This window comes from Physeter macrocephalus, chromosome 20 (assembly GCF_002837175.3).
Source record: "Physeter macrocephalus isolate SW-GA chromosome 20, ASM283717v5, whole genome shotgun sequence".
Classification (NCBI taxonomy): Eukaryota; Metazoa; Chordata; class Mammalia; order Artiodactyla; family Physeteridae; genus Physeter; species Physeter macrocephalus.
Window position 1 is genome coordinate 52,661,272 of NC_041233.1, and position 18,726 is coordinate 52,679,997.

Sequence of the window (18,726 nt, forward strand, 5' to 3'; positions counted from 1 at the left end):
TGGAGCAATCTTCAAAGAAATGTAAGAATATGGCTGTTGGGAATTGCCTGGTGGTCCAATGGTTAGGACTGTGACCTTTCACTGCCAAGGGCCCGGGTTCAATCCCTGCTCGGGGAACTAAGGTCCCATTTGCCACATGGTGGGGCCAGAAAAAAAAAAACAAAACACTGTTTTCAGATGCCAGTTTTCTCACACCTGGAGGAGAAGGCCTGCAAATCTCAGAGGTATGGGAACCCCCAAACAAGAGGAGAGGCCTCAGAAATCTCGTCTGGCTTGAGACAGGAAATAGGATACATGGTCACATGAAAAAGAGACACCACACTGCCTTGAAGTCTATTAATTTATTGGGTGAAACGAAATCATTGTCAGACATATTAAATTTGGTTTGGTTCAAGTTTGGCTGATGTCCATTTGCAGCAGAGATGAATGGAGGAGAAGAGAAGACAGTGATGCTGGTAAGGGGACACTGAACAAAACCATCTTCCGTTAATTATAAAAGCGGGCATCACACAGCCAGCGTGAGTCAGTTAGCTGACGAGCAGGGATAAAACCAAAGTAAGAGAGAACTTTCTAGATAAGAGAAGCCAGAGCTTTCAGAGGACAAGATGCAGCAGGGGTTCGTTGGGAGACCAGCGTTCGGTGCTGAGCTGCCGGCTCACTTGGGAAACACAGTGATCACATCGTAGCCCTCGGGTGGAGTGACCCGCTCCCGGGCGTGCTTTTCACAGTAGATCTGATCCTCCACAAAGAAATGGCCCTTCTGTTTCAGGTTGGTGCCACAGTCAGTGCACACATAACACTCAGGGTGGCGGTGACGGTCCCGCAGCTTCACAAACACGCCGCTGCAGCAGGGAGGGAGGAGAGGGGCTCCTTTAGTGACAAGCACCTGAAGGGGGCACCAGGCTTGGGGGCTCCTCCCAAGGGGCCCATGTGGCAGATCAGAGCCTCCTAACTGGCCTCCAGTCATAAAGGGGCTTCTCATGCCTGGGGTCCAAAGACATTACCCTTGAAGCCTTCGGGAAGTCCTTCCCACTTCAGCAGAGCAGCCCTGCTTTTTCTGGTTTTACATGTTCATACCTTAAGGGTTCTACAGCCAAGGAAAGCCTTCACCACCTGGCTCTGGGACACAGGACCTACCTGCCCTCTCCATTTTCCAGGCAGGATTTTTTTCTCCATCACACCCAAAATGTGCAACATCCAGCACTTTCCACATTTTCATGGTTTACCCAACTTGCAGGGCCTCTGATGCCCTGGAAGGCAGATACTCACACAATGCCGGTGCCACACTTGTCACACATGGGCAGCTTCTGGGCATTTCCAATCGATGCAGCCACTTTGGTGACTGGAGCCTTAACACTTCTGAATCCTGAGGGCTTGTTGGGATCCCCTAAACGGAGGAAAACACTTGGGTTGGCCGGAAGTGTAGAATTGCATAAGTATCATTTAGCTCTTTCAGATTCACTTATATGTATGTTCCAGCAAGGTCATGGGCACTGGAGTCAAACAGACTTGACTCTGCTGTGTGATCCTGGGCAAGTTACTTCTCTGGTCTGCAGTTTCCTTTTCTATAAAACAGGAGATCATTTCCCCTTCACAGTGGGACAAAAAGATTTAAAAACACATAAAGCCCTCCCTGGCACATGGTCAGCCCTCAAAACACAAATTACATTACATGCTGATTAAATACATGCAAACGCTGATATGGGACTTAAAAATGCTTTGTATAGATAGAAAAAAATAAATTAAAATGTCTGATAATCGAAAGGCAGTGTAGTCAGATGCCAAAAGAAACCCACATTACAAAGAGAACAAAACCATTATAGTAGAGTACGCTACAAGCAGCCAGATAAAAACCACCTGCTACAGAGCAGAGTCAGCAGTAGCCTTCCTGCAGTCAGCTTTCTGTGTACAAAACAAAGCTCCTAAGTTGCTGGGTGCTGAACTGCCTACAGCCCGGTTCATCACCTGTGTAGAGCCCTGTGTTATGGTAGCTATTAATGGTAAGCTACTAAAATTACTGTTATTGCTATATATTTGGCTGGCTGTGTTTCCACATCACATTTTTTTTTACTGTGATGTGACCTAGCAAACATTGTTAGGTTTGTCAGCTATTTACACGTCTCTCTGTCTGGACTGCAAATTACTGGAGCACCAGAACCCTATTTCATTTATTTTTCAATACTCCACAGAGCCTACCACGGGCTTAACAAATTAATAGAGGCTCAATAAATACACAAGAAATAGATGATGAAATGCCATGACAAATGCATGACGGTCCCTCTCTTAGTCCAACATGCTTTGGCTCAGGAAGCTGGAGAAGTCTCTACACTGATGGTTCTGAATGGGCCTCTGTGAGCATCCTGGGCACCAGGAGAGATTTCATAAAATTCACAGAAGAGGCTCTACCCCAGACCTGCTGAAGGAGCATCTCCAGGTGCAGGGGCCCCAGGATCCTGTTCTATACTCCAGGTTAAAATCCACTTCTTTAGACTAAAACAGCTGTTCTCAAATGCTGTTGTGCATCAGAATCACCTGGCAGGCTCATTAAAACCCAGATCGCTGGGCCCACTCCTACTAGAGTTTCTGGTTAAGCAGGCCTGAGGTGGGGCCCAAGGGTTTGCATTTTTAACAAGTTCTCAGGTACTGCTGCTGCTGGTCCAGGAACCACACTTTGAGAACCACTGGATAAGAGCGAAAAATGGCTTTTTGTGTCAGGTGAGGGGGCGGGGAGAGGGTCATCCCCTATCTGCAGCCATGCTGGTCAATCCTGAGGCTGACAAATGAGGGCCCTAGCTCGCTTGTCCTTTTCAGAAACGAGTCCCCATATGTTGGCTGGCACTTCTGAACCAAAAGTTGAGATTGCGTGTGACATAGGGGCATTTAGGGTTGGCTAGGCGTGGCAGACTGTATAATATTTTATCTGCAGTTATCCGTACCCTCCCGTGCTTCCCAGTAGGTCAGTGATTCTCTACTGGTGGTGATCTTCTTCCCTAGCAACAGTTTTGGTTGTCTCAATTGCAAGGGAGTGCTATTGGCATCTAGTGGGTAGAGGCCAGGGGTGCCACTGAGTGTCCTAAAACGCACAGGACAGCCCACCACAAGGACTTACCTGGCCCAGAGTGTCAACAGCACTAAGGCTGAGGAAAACTTGCTCTTGGTGGAGTATACTCCCCCACCCCATCAACTTTGGGTTTGGCCACAAGACTTGCTTTGGCCGTCGGAGCGCGAGCAGATGTGAGCCGTGTCTGGGCAGAAGCACGACGTGCACTCGTGTGGCTTGGCCCTGACCCCACTGAGCTGCTGCCCTCTGCCAGAGGAAGTCTTGCCATGTGCCACAGCACGGATGGGCCTGGAGGGGATGCTGCTTAGTGAAATAAGTCAGGCAGAGAAAGACAAATGCTCTATGCTATCACCTATGTGTGGAATCTAAACAATAAATAAATCGAACAAAACAGAAAGGGACTCACAGATATGGAGAACACACTAGTGGTTACCAGTGGGGAGGGAGAAGGCGGGGGCAAGATAAGGGCAGGAGATTAAGAGGTACAGACTACCGTGTACAAAATCATAAGCTACAAGGATATACTGTAAAGCACAGCAAATATAGCCCATATTTTACAATAACTTGAAACAAAGAATCTAATCTGTTAAATCACTATGTTGTACACCTGAAACTTAGTAATATTGTACATCAACTGTACTACAATTTAAAAAAACAGCAAGCCCTGGACAGTGACACCGCTCTCTGCTGGGCTCCCAGATAAAGCCCGCCTCACTGCAGCTTGTTCAGCTCTGCAGCGCCACCTGCTGGCTCCATTTTCTTCTCTCACCTATTCAGCCAACACTGCAAATGCAAAAGAAATTTCCCTTCTTTCTTCCCTCTCCACTAGCTTACAGTAGAAATAGCTCCCTTCAGACTGTGGGCTACTACAAAAATTTTCAAATCTCTGTCCTTCCAATGAACCTTGCATCTCAAAGCTTTTGGGAAAAAAGTGAAAATGAATGGAGTAAAGCACAGCCTTTTTACTATCCACTTCAATGCTCAACAACCCTCTGTGACTACATTACGTATAGAATCGAATTCATGGTCCTTAACCTTGCACCTGGTGGTCCTCCATGATCTGACTGCAGACCATCTGAGGATTTTCCTGGAACCCTGGGAACCAGCCAAAATGAGCCTAGATACTTCCTGAGCAAGTCTCCAGCTTTCTTATCTCAGAGCCTGGGGTCCCCACTGTGTTTCTCAGTCCATGATGGCTGGGGACAGATGAATGAATAAACAAGATGTGGTGTATACATACCACAGAATATTATTCTGCCTTAAAAAGGAGGGAAATGCTGACACATGCTACAGCATGGGTGAACCTTGAGGACATTATGCTAAGTGAAATAAGCCAGGTACAAAAGGACAAATACTGCATGATTCCACTCACATGAAATAAACGGAATAGTCAAATTCATGGAAACAGAAAGTAGAATGGTGGTTTCCATGGTCTGGGGAGGAGGGAGCCATTAGGAGTGGGTGCAGAGTTTCGGTTTTGCAAGATGAGTTCTGTGGCTGGACGGTGAAGATGGCAGCACAGCAGTATTAATGTCCTCGGTGCCATGGAATCGTACGCTTAAAAATGGTTAAGACGGTAAATTTTGTGTTAGGTATATGTCCCCACAGTGAAAAAAAAATAAAGCCTCCTTCTCCCTGCAATTTTTAGAATTTGAACCCAGAGCAAGAGGAAGTGTGAGGAACCCAGGACCCTTTCTCCTAGTCCAGAGGCTGAATTTCACCCCAATTGAGAAGACCCATATTGAGTCTGGAGATTTATCACCAAGCCCTGCTGCAGCCAGACCTCCCTCGGGGGCCTCACTGACTGTGTGCCTGGCACATTACACGCACTGTTTCCCTTAAGGCTTTAAACTACCCGTGAAGTAGCCATTATTAGCCTCACCGGATGTGGGCAGATAGAGTAGGGCTTAGAGAGACGAGTCACTTGCTGGGGGTCTCGTGGTGGGTCTCGGGCAGATCCTGGACACCAGTGCTGGTGGTGCAGCGCTGCTTCATTAACCACAGGGCTTCTCGAATGATAGTAACCCTCACGAAGTGCCTTTACCATGCACCAGCCACTGCCCTGAGCTTTGACCATTTCATCTCAAATGAAAACAGGTATTTGAGCTCCCTCGCTTGAGAGCCTTCTGCATGTGGTAGATGTCTGGATTGGAACTTATGCTGTTCCATTCAGTGAAAATTTAATGCAAGTGCATATGAAGAGATAAGGGAGAGACCACAAGATCTATTATCTCCTTTTTCCTTTTTAGCAAAATTTTTATTTTCTTTGGAGCAAGAAGATATCCAGCCAACCAGCCCAGGTGAGAAAAACTATAATTCTTAGACTCTCTTGCAACTAGATGGGGCCATGTGACTAAATTCTGGTCAAAATATAAGTGGAATAGTCATGTGGGACTTCTGGGAAAAAGAAAGCTGGTTCATCTGAAAGGGGGATTCCCCAAAAAGCCCTTCTCTGTTCTTCCTTCTTGGTCCCTGGAAGTAGGCATGATGGCTGGAGCACCAGCTGCCAACTAGAACCATGAGGTAGCCTTGGGAATGGAAGCCCCTGGCTTGGCAGGTAAGAATACAGGATGGAAGGGATGAAGCATGAAGAGCAGGGAGCTGCCACCTCAGGGCAGCTCAGTGATCCTGGGCTTCAAGTCCTTCTCTGTGACCTCTGTGACCTGAGGGCATGCAGTGAGGTGAGCCCTGCAATGTCTGTCTATGTTCTACTTTGGGCTGGAATGGACCGACTTTTCCTCTCTTAACTGAAGGGTTTTGCACCCACTTACTCAGAGTAGAGTTGTGGTTTCTCACGTTTTGAAAAACCGTCATCCTCTAGGGTTGGGCCCCAAGTCATCTGTCAGTTGGACTAAGACTGGAACTTAATACAGAGTACATGACTCATTACTTCCAAACTGCACAGGTACTCCAAGCAAAGGGGGATATTGCTGGTAGGGACAATATCCTTCTAGCATAAAAGAAGAATTTTCCTAATATCCTGTGCTTGTAAATTGCCAGTTTCTCTAAAGAGCCACCCAAATGGGGAGGAAGCTTGGGTGCTGAGTGTGTTCAGGAGGGAACCTGCAGCTCAGGAAAGACTCCTGGGAAGCCAACTCTGCAGCTGGGGACTTCCAGGAGGAAGGTGGACTCTTCCAGAGGGCACTCAGCTCTGACCCTCACTGGCCGCCCTGGGCAAAGAACTAACCCCTCAGGAGCCTGGCTGAAGCGGGTCTCAGAAACAGAACAACCAAGTGTCCCTCCCAGAAGTACCAACTCTCCTCACAGGCAGGCACACTGGGAAGAAAAAGAGAGCAAGAGAAGGCAGGGCTCCGGTGAGCCTCGTGGAAAGGGACAGCGCAGAGTATGGAGGGTTGGGCCTCGTTGAGACCAGGAAGGGCTGCAAAACCCAGCTCTCCAGAACTCACTGGTAGGTAGGCTGATGGCAAGAATCAGAGGCACTTGTGAATGACCACCTGGGAGCTGGGCAAGCCCGAGAGCTGTCGCTCACAGGTCACCTTTGTGAGAAGGGGAGAAAAACATCTCTTCTGCAACACACCCATCTGCCAGGAATTTCTCCTTGTTGTTGTTACAAAGCTATTGAGACAGCTTTGCTGCCACCCACTTGGAAATTATCGTAAGAAACACAGAGTGTATGATGTGTAGAGGGCACAGACTATCTCCTGAGACCTGCAGAGCCACCATGTGTGGCCCTGGGCGCCTCGGGCATTGGAGCTCACGTGTGGACAAACTAAGGCTGGCCTGGAGCCTCTTGATGAGGTCTCAAACATCATAACAGTTACGAAGCACCTACTGTGTGCCAGTCACAGTGACACGTGTTTTGTGTAATTTATAACATTTGATCCACACACCAGTCTTAGAGGAAAGGGTTTTCATCCCTGATTGACATATGAGCAAACAAGCCTGGAAAGGTTCAGAGACTTGCCTAAGGTCACTCGGTGGGGGGATGTGGCCAAACTGGGGGCCCTTCGGTTCTCAGGAAGCCGTCCTCCCTAGAGCAAGAACAAGCACATGGCCCCAAAGTAAAGCTCAGAGCCTGGCTTCACTGCTGCTGATTCATTTCATTCTGCTTGTCATTCATATCCCATGGCCTTCACCCGCTCACAGGTGCCAACCACCACAGAAACATGGTGTGTGGGCTCAAACCAAACCAGTGGCCAAGGGACAGAAGACAGAATCCCACAACAGTCAAGCTCCCCATGTCCTCAGCCTCCCCTTGCGCCTGTGACAGGAAACAGCTAGGCAGGTGTGGCTGGGAGCTCATTCATTCCTCCCCCAACTCCACCCCCCTTTTTCTTTTTTCTTTTGGCCGGGCCTCGCAGCTTGCAGAATCTTAGTTCCCTGACCAGGCATTGAACCCGCGCCCTCAGCAGTGAAAGCACAGAGTCCTAACCACTGGACCGCCACGGAGTTCCCTCTTTTTTTTTAAAAAAAGAGCTTTTAGCCTTTTAAGAGCCATGCCTTGCAAAGCACACTGTGCTCTTTCCACCTCTTCAGGGCTGTGTTTGTCTGTGTTTCAGCAATGACTGCTCCTCAGCCCAGGCCTTGAACAAGAGCCTCTGACCACACACACACACACACACACACACACACACACACACACGGCTGATTACCTTTCTCCTCAGACTCCAGAATTTCCTGCAAAACCAGGAATGAAGTGGACTGTTTCGGAGGCTCATTTAACTCTTGTTTCTCCTGAAGCATCTTGTAAACTTCAGATTCTTTGTCAATGACGAGTCCGCTTGGAAGCTGAGAATGGTCTAAGCTGTGAAGAATGTTTGCAAGTTCATTAGGACATGTCAGAAGTTAGGAGAAAAAAATTCACCAGGCACCCCCTTCCAAGAGAAGGCACCCATGAATCAAAGGGTGGAGAGAAATGATCCCAATGGACGAAGCCTTCTTTAATGCAGCCATAGACCTCCTGCCGATACTGTGAGGTGTATGTAGGCAGACCTGGCTGCTGCTTCCAGACAACAAGAGGCTAGTTTTCCAAATAGTTTCAGTGATTCAATTACTTTTTAGCCTAATCCCATGGAATGGGAATGCCGTGCTTCTTTCAAAATTACATAAATAACATGATGTCGAAAGAATTTAGAAGAGGGAAAATGTCAACCACAATCTGAGCACTAAAAACTCAGCTGGGTCCCCTTAGTACAGGCCACATTCTTTCCCCAGAGCAGAGATCAGTGTTCTTTATTGCTGATGACATCAAAAGGCTCTCTCTGTCTCCATAAACTCTCCTAATTCTCACAGCAAGGAGCTCTGGTCTCTTCACCTACTACACAGAAGTAATAGTGTCTGCCCTGCTCAGTTCACACCATTGTTGGCAAGGATGAGAAAGGCAAGAACTTTGTTTTCTGTTTTCTTGTTTTTTTAAATTGGAGTATAGTTGATTTACAATGTTGTGTTAGTTTCAGGTGTACAGCAAAGTGAATCAGTTATACATATGCCTATATCCATTCTTTTTTAGATTCTTTTCCCAAATAGGCCATTACAGAGTGTTGAGGAGAGTTCCCTGTGCTATACACAGGGTCCTTATTAGTTATCTATTTGTATATAGTAGTGTGTATATGTCAATCCCAATCTCCCAGTTTATTCCTCTACCTCCGCCCCCCCTTAACCCCAGTAACCATAAGTCTGTTTTCTACATCTGCGACTCTCTGTTTTGTAAATAAGTTTCTTTGTACCATTTTTTAGATTCCACACATACGCGATATCACATGATATTTGTCCTTATCTGACTTACTTCACTCAGTATGACACTCGAGGTAAGTACTTTGTAAACAGTGAAGTGCTGTTCCGTTGAGCAAGGGGCAGACGCCTCAGCTCGGGCCCAGGGACGGGGCAAGCCAAGCCTTGCCGCCCACACCTCCCCCTGTCCTTCTGGGCTCCCCACGACAGGGTGAGACAGGCAGAGCTGGCGGCCTCTTTCCCCCAGGGCCCATTTTCCAGGGGAGACACCTCTGCTGCCTGGTTTCGGGGAAGGAGGAGAGTGAAAGGAGGTAAACTCCAGTCAGCTTTACCTGTGAAGTCTGTCCTGAGTCCCACCCCTTTGCACCACCCCCTCCTCCCCTGTCCCAGCCACGCCATCTGTTAACAGCACGGCTGACCAGCTTCGCAACTTGTCCCTCTGCAGCCACTCTCAGCCCCCAGGACCGCCTTACTTTTTTGACCAGAGGGCCAGAGTGGTATTTTAAACACAAGAATCAGACTGTGTGGGGATGTGGCTCCAAGTGTTCCCATCTGACTCAGAACCAAATATTCACAGTTTTAGTAACAAGACACAAGCTTAACCAAATTCACCTCCTTTGGAGTAAATATGCATTACAAAAAGTAGAAAGGCCCTACAAGATGTGGCTCTGCTCCCGTCTCCAAACACATCGCCTGGCACCCCTTGCTCGCTCCAGTGAGACCAGCCTTCATGGGGTTTCTAGGACACACCAGCCTCAGGGCCTTTGCACATCCTGCTCCCCCTGCCTGGAACGCTCCCTCCCCAGAAAGCCCCGTGGCTTCCACACTTCACTCAGGTCTCTGGCTCAGATGTCCCTCCTCAGAGAGGGTCCCCGACCCTCAGCTTAAAACAGTCCACTCCATCCTTGTCACTCTTCCCCTTGCTCTGCTGCATCTTTCTCCAGGTTGTTTCTCACTCACCATCAGTTATACTTGTTTCTTTACGGTCTGTCTTCCCTTGATAAGTAAGCCCCATGAGGGCAGGGCCATGGCCTGCCTTGTTCACCACTGTGTTCCTGCCCTGTATCAGTGCCCGGCACAGGGCTGGGGCATGGTAGGTGTTAGAGAAGTGGATTAAGTGCCTTTCTCCTCCCCACTGCACCCTCTCCCTGCTCCTGTGGGGTTGCAGGGAATCCCCCAGGGCTGTGCCAGGGACATGGGCAGTCCAGCCTCCTGGGCCCAGATCACCTCCTGCCTCTGAGCCTCGGCTGCTTTTTCAGAAGCCTCCACCTGCTAGGGAAGAGGGGCAGTGTGCCCAGTAGAGCCAGAGAGGAAATACCAGATGGTGGTGCAGTTTATCACCCACCCATTGCATAATCAGTTCACATTCCATTTTAAATGTGACTCAAGGCCCCGGCTGGAAGCAGGGTCACTCGCATCAGTGAAGCTCTAGGTTTTCCCTTTGACTACAACCAGGTTCTCACAATAGAGGACAAAGCCCTCAAAGAGTGACATCTGTTCTGCTGCTCTCAGGGAAGGTCAAAATGGAAGTAGAGAGATTCATCAGCTGGTCACTTGTGCAGGCCATGGTGGTGGGGGGTGTGGGGAAGCCACCACCCCTGCCCGTCCACAGATGCTGGTCTCTGTCCGTGTCTCTTTCCCTCCATCCCCCAGGCAGGTGATGGGCCACCCTGAGGAGCAGTTGTAACCAGGGGCCACCGTCTTCCTGTGGCCCACCTTTTTAGCCCTGTTGTCTGAGATACATGCTGGACTCTTTCTTTGGGTCTTGAGTTCTGAGCTTGCCCTATAATAAATGTATTACGTTATTTTGACAAATATTTTTTTCTGTTACACTTAGAACTATTTTAAAATCAAGATCAGACCGTGGAATGTTCTTGGGGAGAATTTTTCCCCTTCTTTGGTGTATGTTGTTATGTCTGGAAGCCACCAAGGGACTGCTAAAAATGACAGAAGCCAAACTACAAGGTCATCACATATTCTTCCAGCAAATGGTCTTGGAAAGTATTTCCATGATTAATGAAAAGAAAACAGCTTACTATTTATTCTCAAATAATGATAATATCTTTCTACCACTTGACAATTTATAAAGCACTTTCAATACCCATCACCTTATTTGAAGCATTGATCTGTTTAATTCAAAGATAATACCTAAGACCCAAGTCTTAGATGTTAGACTATCAGATATAGACAAATGACATCACAATATATTAAAAAAAAAATTCTAGGACAAAAACATGCATGAGAAATGGAGCCCCCAAAAAAAGCATTCTCACTTTTTATATATAGTAACAGCATTGAAAGGAAGAATTCTATAGTGATAAGCTCTCAAAAATATGAGCTACATGACTGAGTCACCAGGAGAAAAACTTCTGAGAGTGGGTCACTAAAAGTAAGCACAGTCTTCTAAACCCAGTCTTTACAATTTTAATAACAAAATACAAGATTGTAATCAAATTTAACTCCTTTGGAGTAACTATCCATTCCACTCTTCATGTTTCCTGCTTCTTGTTTCTCCCTGAGTCAGAGTTGGTGCTGAATGTACGCCAGTTCCCTAAATATTTGTTTTCTGCCAGTCTTTTAGGCCTTGACCACAGGGCCTGTCTCCCCAGGGATATCACAGCCAGGTGGCACTCTGCCTGAAGAGGTGGCTGACGTAGCTGGGTGTTTAAGGCTGGTGGTCTTTAGAACGTCGGAAGAAAACTCCACTTGAGCTCGTTGCCAAGCGGAGGATTTCAGAGGCTGAGCCTGCAGACCTTATGTGACACAAAGGCCTGTTCTAGCCACAAGAGCAGCTGGGGTGAAGGTAAGAAGGTCAAGGAGAACAGAGGAAAAGCATACCCATGGTTTTGGAACAGCAACCCTGGGATGAGCATCTACTCCATCACAACAGTGAAGTGACCAGAGTGGGGACATAAGGGACTCTTTAATTTTTTTTTTTTAAACTTGAGCCATCACCTATGACAGTAACTTAATAATCTGTATATAAATCTCAACTAAAACAAGGAAGCCATAAGAAAAAAATTCCCACTGCTGATAAAACCTTAATGGCATCATTTTCTCACATACTAAGTCAGCATTGGTTCTGCACTAAAGCTGCCTGTGTGTTTGACAAAGTTTGGGACGCAAAGAGGGATTGCTTGAATTATAAGATGCATCCAGACAGGAGAAGACATTCTCTTCATAAAGATCGTTTTCCCATCTGGGAAGATGGAGTAGACATGTTTCCCTATTCCTCCCACTAAGTACAACTAAAAACCCTGGACATTCTATATAAGATGAACACAAGAAGACTCGGGGGACTTCCCTGGTGGCGCAGTGGTTAAGAATCCGCCTGCCAATGCAGGGGACACGGGTTCGAGCCCTGGTCCGGGAAGATCCCACATGCCGTGGATCAACTTAAGCCTGTGCGCCACAACTACTGAGCCTCTGCTCTAGAGCCCGCGAGCCACAACTACTGAGCCCACGTGCCACAACTACTGAAGTCCATGCACGTAGAGCCCATGCTCCTCAACAAGAGAAGCCACCACAATGAGAAGCCCATGCACCACGATGAAGAGTGGCCCCTGTTCGCCGCAACTAGAGAAAGCCTGTGCGCAGCAACAAAAGACCCAACGCAGCCAAAAATAAATAAATAAAATTTATATTTACAAAAAGAAGACTCTGAAAGGGGGACAGAAGAAGGCAGACCAGCCAGAGACCTTGGGACCCAAGGAATGACAGTGGTCATACGCTCCAGGCTCCAGTAGGGAGCCCATATGTCACCTCCACCCAGCAGTGACAAGGCCACCACTCACCTGCAGTGAGTCTATGGAGGCCATGTGGGTAGCCAGAACTCCCACTCCAGCAATAATGAGCAGCCTCCAGTAACCTCCAGTGTCAACACAGCAGAGTGGGGAAACTGGACTTCCATCCCCACCTTGGTTAAAACCACTCATGGTGGCCCATCACCTGACTGGTGATGGTCAGGTCCATCTGAGGGTGGGAGGGAGAGAGAGAAGAGCAGGGACCAGCAGCTGTGGACATACAGGGGTGGTGGCTTCCCTTCCCCCCACTGCAGCCTGTTGCAAGTGACCAGCTGATAAGTCTCTTCTACTTAAATTTTGACCTTCCCTGAGAGCAGCAGAGCATGTTCATTCTGTGAGCTTCATTGCTGTTATTGACCCTGCTTCCTGCTGAGAACCTGAGTACTTCAAGTGCCCCAGGAGGCTGACAGGAAAAAGAAAAAGAGAGGAGAGATAGAAGTAACTTGGGGAGAATTACCCAGGGAAAACCTATACCTCAGTTTTCTTTCTTTTTTTAAAATTTAATTTTATTTTTTATTTTGGCCATGCTGCGTGGCTTGCGGGATCTTAGTTCCCCTACCAGGGATTGAACCTGGGCCCATGGCAGTGAAAGTACTAAGTCCTAACCACTGGACTGACAGGGAAGTCCCTCAGTTTTCTTTTTAAAATGACGTGAGCTAGTTATACAATGAGTGGATGCAAAATGAGTAAACATAGTTGGAATAATTCATTTGCACTTGTAAAATTGTCTTTACTCCTAAAGGTAAAGTGGTTAAATTTGCTGAGAAAACTGTTGGTAGCCATTGCCTGCATTCTTGAACCTGGGAGACAGCCTGGTGGACTGGAGAGCATGTGGCTTTATTTCTCACAAATTAGAACTTGTTTACATACAAACCTATCCTTCTGTATTGATAAACTGCACCACCATCTGATATTTGTTCTTTGGCTCCACTGGGTACACTGTCCCTCTTCCCTAGAGTGTGGAGGCTTCTGAGAAAACAGCCGAGGCTGAGAGGCAGGAAGTGATCTGAGCCCAGATATCCGGAAAAGGACTAGAGGCAAATAAGCCTCTAGCCTTTGTTGATGGCAAATAAGCTCATGAAAAGATGTTCAGCATCATTACCCACAAGGCAAGTGCAAATTAAAACCACAGTGATACATTACTACACACCTATGAGAATAGCTAGAATAAAAAATAGTGGCAACACCAAATGCTGAAGAGGATACGGAGAAACTAGATCAAACATTGTAAGTAGGAATGTAAAATGGTACAGATATTCTGCAAAACTGTTTCGTAGTTTCTGTAAAATTAAACATGTAACTACCTTATGACCCAGCAATTGTACTCCTGGTCATTTATCCCAGAGATGAAAATTTATGGTTACACAAAAACCTGTTCACAAATCTTTACAGCCACTTTATCCATAATAGCCAAAAATAAGACACAACCCAGATGTCCTTCAATGGGTGAATGGTTAAACAAACTGTGGTACATCCATACCATGGAATAAAAAGGAACAAAAGAGGATAGAACAACCAGACAGAAGATTTATAAGCAAACTGAGGACCTGAACCACACTATAGACCAGTTGTACCTAACACATACAGAACACTACGTACCTAACACATACAGAACACTACACCCAACAACAGCAGAATATACATTCTTCTCAAGTGCACACAGAGCATTCTCCAAGATAGATCACAGGTTAGGCCACAAAAAAGTCTTCACAAATTTAAGAAGACTGAAATCACCAAGAATCTTTTCTGACCACAATGGAATGAAACTAGAAATCAACAGCAAAAGGAAAACTGGAAAGTTTACAAACATGCGGAAATTAAACAACCCACTCATGAACAATGAGACAAAGAAGTCACAACGGAAATTAGAAAACATTTTGAGACAAATGAAAATGAAAAAAGAATATATCAAAACTTACGGGACATAGCAAAAGCTGAGAAAAAACACTATAGTAGCAGTAATGCCTAATTTAAAAAGAAGAAATATCTCAAATAAGCAAACTTTACACCTCAAGGAACAAGAAAAAGAAGAACAAACTAAAATTAGCAGAAGGGGACTTCCCTGGTGGCACAGTGGTTCAGAATCTCCCTGCCAATGCAGGGGACATGGGTTCGAGCCCTGCTCCGGGAAGATCCCACATGCTGCGGAGCAACTAAGTCCATGCGCCACAACTACTGAGCCTGCTCTCTAGAGCCCACCAGCCACAACTGCTGAGCCCGCGTGCCACAACTACTGAAGCCCGTGCACCTGGAGCCCGTGCTCCGCAACAAGAGAAGTCACCGCAATGAGAAGCCCGTGCACTGCAACAAAGAGAAGCCCCCACTCGCCACAACTAGAGAAAGCCCGCGCACAGCAATGAAGACCAAACGCAACCAAATAATAAAATAAATTTAAATAAATAAGTAACGTTAGCAGAAGGAAGAAAATAATAAAGACTACAGCAGACATAAAATAGAAAAGAGAAAAATAGGAAAACGAACAAAATTAAGAGTCTGGTTTTTTGAAAAGATCAACAAAATTGACAAACCCTTAGCTAGACTAAGAAAAAAGAGAAGACTGAAATAACAAAAAATCAGAAATGAAAGAGGAGACACTACCATGCCTATGACAGAAATAAAAAAGATCATAAAAGACTATTATGAACAGTTATATACCAACAAACTGGATAGCCTAGAAGAAATCGATAAATTCCTACCAAGACTGAATCATGAAAGAAAAAATAAATCTGAACAGACCTATAATAAATACCATGATTGAATCAGTAATCAAAAATCTCCCAGGCTTCCCTGGTGGCGCAGTGGTTGAGAGTCCGCCTGCCGATGCAGGGGACACGGGTTCGTGCCCCGGTCCGGGAAGATCCCACATGCCGGGGAGCGGCTGGGCCCGTGAGCCATGGCCGCTGAGCCTGCGCATCCGGAGCCTGTGCTCCGCAACGGGAGAGGCCACAGCAGTGAGAGGCCCGCGTACTGTCCACCTGCCAATGCAGGGGACACGGGTTTGAGCCCTGGTCCAGGAAGATCCCACATGCTGCGGAGCAGCTAAGCCCGTGTGCCACAACTACTGAGCCTGTGCTCTAAAGCCCGCTCCTAGAGCCCATGCTCTGCAACAAGAGAAGCCACCACGATGAGAAGCCCATGCACCAAAACGAAGAGTAGCCCCCGCTCACCACAACTAGAGAAAGCCCGCACACAGCAACAAAGACCCAACGCGGCCAAAAATAAATAAGTTAAATAAATAAATTTTTTTAAAATGTCATAAAAGGTCTTAAAAAAAAAAATCTAACAACAAAAAAGCCCAGGACCAGATGGCTTCACTGGAGAATTCTACCAACTATTCAAAGAAAAATTAACACCAGTCCTTCTCAAAGTCTTCCCCAAAAAACTGAAGAGGAGGGCTTCCCTAGTGGCGCAGTGGTTGAGAGTCCGCCTGCTGATGCAGGGGACACGGGTTCATGACCCAGTCCGGGAGGATCCCACATGCCACGGAATGGCTGGGCCTGCGAGCCATGGCTGCTGGGCCTGCGCGTCCAGAGCCTATGCTCCGCAACGGGAGAGGCCGCAACAGTGAGAGGCCCGTGTACCGCAAAAAACAAACAAACAAACAAAAAAAAACTGAAGAGGAGGGAACACTTCAAATTCATTCTGTGAGGCCAGCAGTACCCTGATAGCAGAACCAGACAAAGATACTACAGGAAAAGAAAACTACAGACCAATATCCCTCATGAATATTGATGCAAAAATCCTCAGCAAACTGAATTCAACAGCACATTAAAATGATTATACACTATGAGTAAGTGGGATTTGCTTCTGAAATGCAAAGATGGCTCAACATATAAAAATCAGTCAATGTAATTAATACACTATATTAACAGAATGCAGATTAGAAGACAAAAACCACATCATCATTTCAGTTGATGCAGAAAAAGCATTTGACAAAATTCAATATACTTTCATGATAAAAACACTAAAAAAACTAGGAATAGAAGAAAATTACTTCAACATAATAAAGGCCATGTATGACAAGCTTACATCTAACATCATACTCAATATTGAAAAAGTAAGTTTTTCCTCTAAGCTCAGGAACCAGACAAGGATGCCCACTCTCACCACTTCCATTCAACATAGTACTAGAAGTCCTGACCAGAGCAACTAGGCAAGAAAAGGAAATAAAAGGCATCCAAATTGGAAAGCAAGAAGTAAAATTATCTTTGGTCACATATGACATGATCTTATATGTGGAAAACCCTAAAGCTTCCATACAAGAAAAGAATTGTTAAAACTAGGACTTCCCTGGTGGTCCAGTGGTTAGGACTCCACACTTCCACTGCAGGGGGCACAGGTTTGATCCCTGGTCAAGGAACTAAGATCCCGCATGCCACAGTGTGTGGCCAAAAAAGAATTATTAAAACTAATAAAGGAATTCAGCAAAGTTGCAGGACACAAAATCGATACACAAAAATCAATTGTGTTTCTATATACTAACAAAGAATAATCCAAAAAGAAAATTAAGAAAACAATCCTATTTAAAATAGCAACAAAAGAATACAATACTTGGGAATAAACTTAGCCAAGGAGGCAAAAGACTTGTTCTGAAAACTATGAAACATCAATGAAAAAAGTTGAAGACAAAAATAAATGGAGATATATCCATTTTCATGGATTAGAAGAATTAATATTGCTAAAAATGTCAATACTATTCAAAGTGATGTACAGATTCAATGCAATCCCTATCAAAATCCCAACAGCATTTTTTGCAGAAACAGAAAAAAAAAATCCTAATATTCATATGGTATCTCAAAGAACCCCAAATAGCCAAAGAAATATTAAAGAAGAAAAAGAAGACCAGAGGTATCACACTTCCTGACGTCAAAACATAGTGGAGGGGACTTTCCCGGCAGTCCAGTGGTTAAGATTCCACACTTCCAATGCAGGGGGCATGGGTTTGATCCCTGGTCAGGGAAGTAAGATCCCACAGGCCGCATGGCAGGGCCAAAACAAACAAACAGGTGTGGGGGGTGGGGTGGAGAGGAGACCATACTGCAAAACTACAGTAACCAAAACAGTATGGTACTTGCATAAAGACAGACATATAGACTGAAGGAAAAGAATATGCAGCCCAGAAATAAACCTTGGCATATAAGGTCAAATGATCTTTGATGAGGGTCCTAAGGATACACAATGCAGAAAGGATATTCTCTTCAATAAGTGGTATTGAGAAAGCTGGGTATCTGTGTGCAAAAGAATGAAATCGGACCTTTATCTCACCGTATACAAAAATCAACTAAAAATGAATTGAAGACTTATTGTAAGACCTGAGACCATAAAACTCCTAGAAGAAAACAGGGAAAAGCTTCATGGCATTAGTCTTGGCAATGATTTCTTGAATATGACAGCAAAAGCACAGGGATCAAAATCAAGTGGGACTACATTAAACTAAAAAGCTTCTACATAACAAAGGAAACAATCAACAGTGAAAAGGCAATCTACAGAATGGGAGAAAATATTTGCAAACCATGTATCTGATAAGAAGTTAATGTCCAGAATATATAAAGAATTCCTACAACTCCACAACAAAAAACCCCCCAAATAACCAGGTTTTTTAAATGGGCAAAGGACTTGAAGTGACGTTTCTCCAAAAAGATACACAATGGCCAACAACCATGTGAAAAGATGGTCAACATAACTATTCATCAGGGAAACACAAATCAAAGCCATGAGACATATCACCTTACACCTATTAGGATAGCTGCTACCAAAAACCAAAACAAAACAAAAACCCAGAAAATAACAAGTGTTGGTGAGGATGGAAAAACTGAAACCCTGTGCACTGTTGGTGGGAATGTAAAATGGTACAGCACTATAGAAAACACTATGGAGATCACTCAAAAAATTAAAAATAGAACTACTGTATGATCCAGCAATCCCACCTCTGGGTATATGTCCAAAAGAATAAAAATCAGGCTCTCATAGAAATATTTGCATACTCATGTTCACTGCAGCATTGTTTACAATAAATAGCTGAGAGGTGGAAGTAACCTAAAGTCCACTGACAGATAAATGGATAAAGAAAATGTAGTATATTCAGATAATGGATATTATTCAGCCTTTAAAAAAAAAATCTAAAAAAAAAAAAAAGGCTTCCCTGGTGGCGCAGTGGTTGCGCGTCCACCT

The 18,726-nt window shown here is 45.5% G+C and overlaps 1 protein-coding gene across 1 annotated transcript in view; it reads right to left on the reverse strand.

Moving 5' to 3' along the window:
• Positions 1-326: 326 nt before the first annotated feature.
• Positions 327-18,726, reverse strand: part of PDLIM1 (PDZ and LIM domain 1) — a 22,636-nt gene continuing 4,236 nt past the window's right edge. The window contains exons 2-4 of the mRNA XM_055081431.1: positions 7,675-7,867; positions 1,270-1,387; positions 327-842 (exon numbers count right to left, since the gene is read on the reverse strand). Of these exons, the coding sequence (XP_054937406.1) occupies positions 656-842; positions 1,270-1,387; positions 7,675-7,867 (498 nt within the window). The 3' untranslated portion in view covers positions 327-655. The remainder of the gene's footprint in view (positions 843-1,269; positions 1,388-7,674; positions 7,868-18,726) is intronic.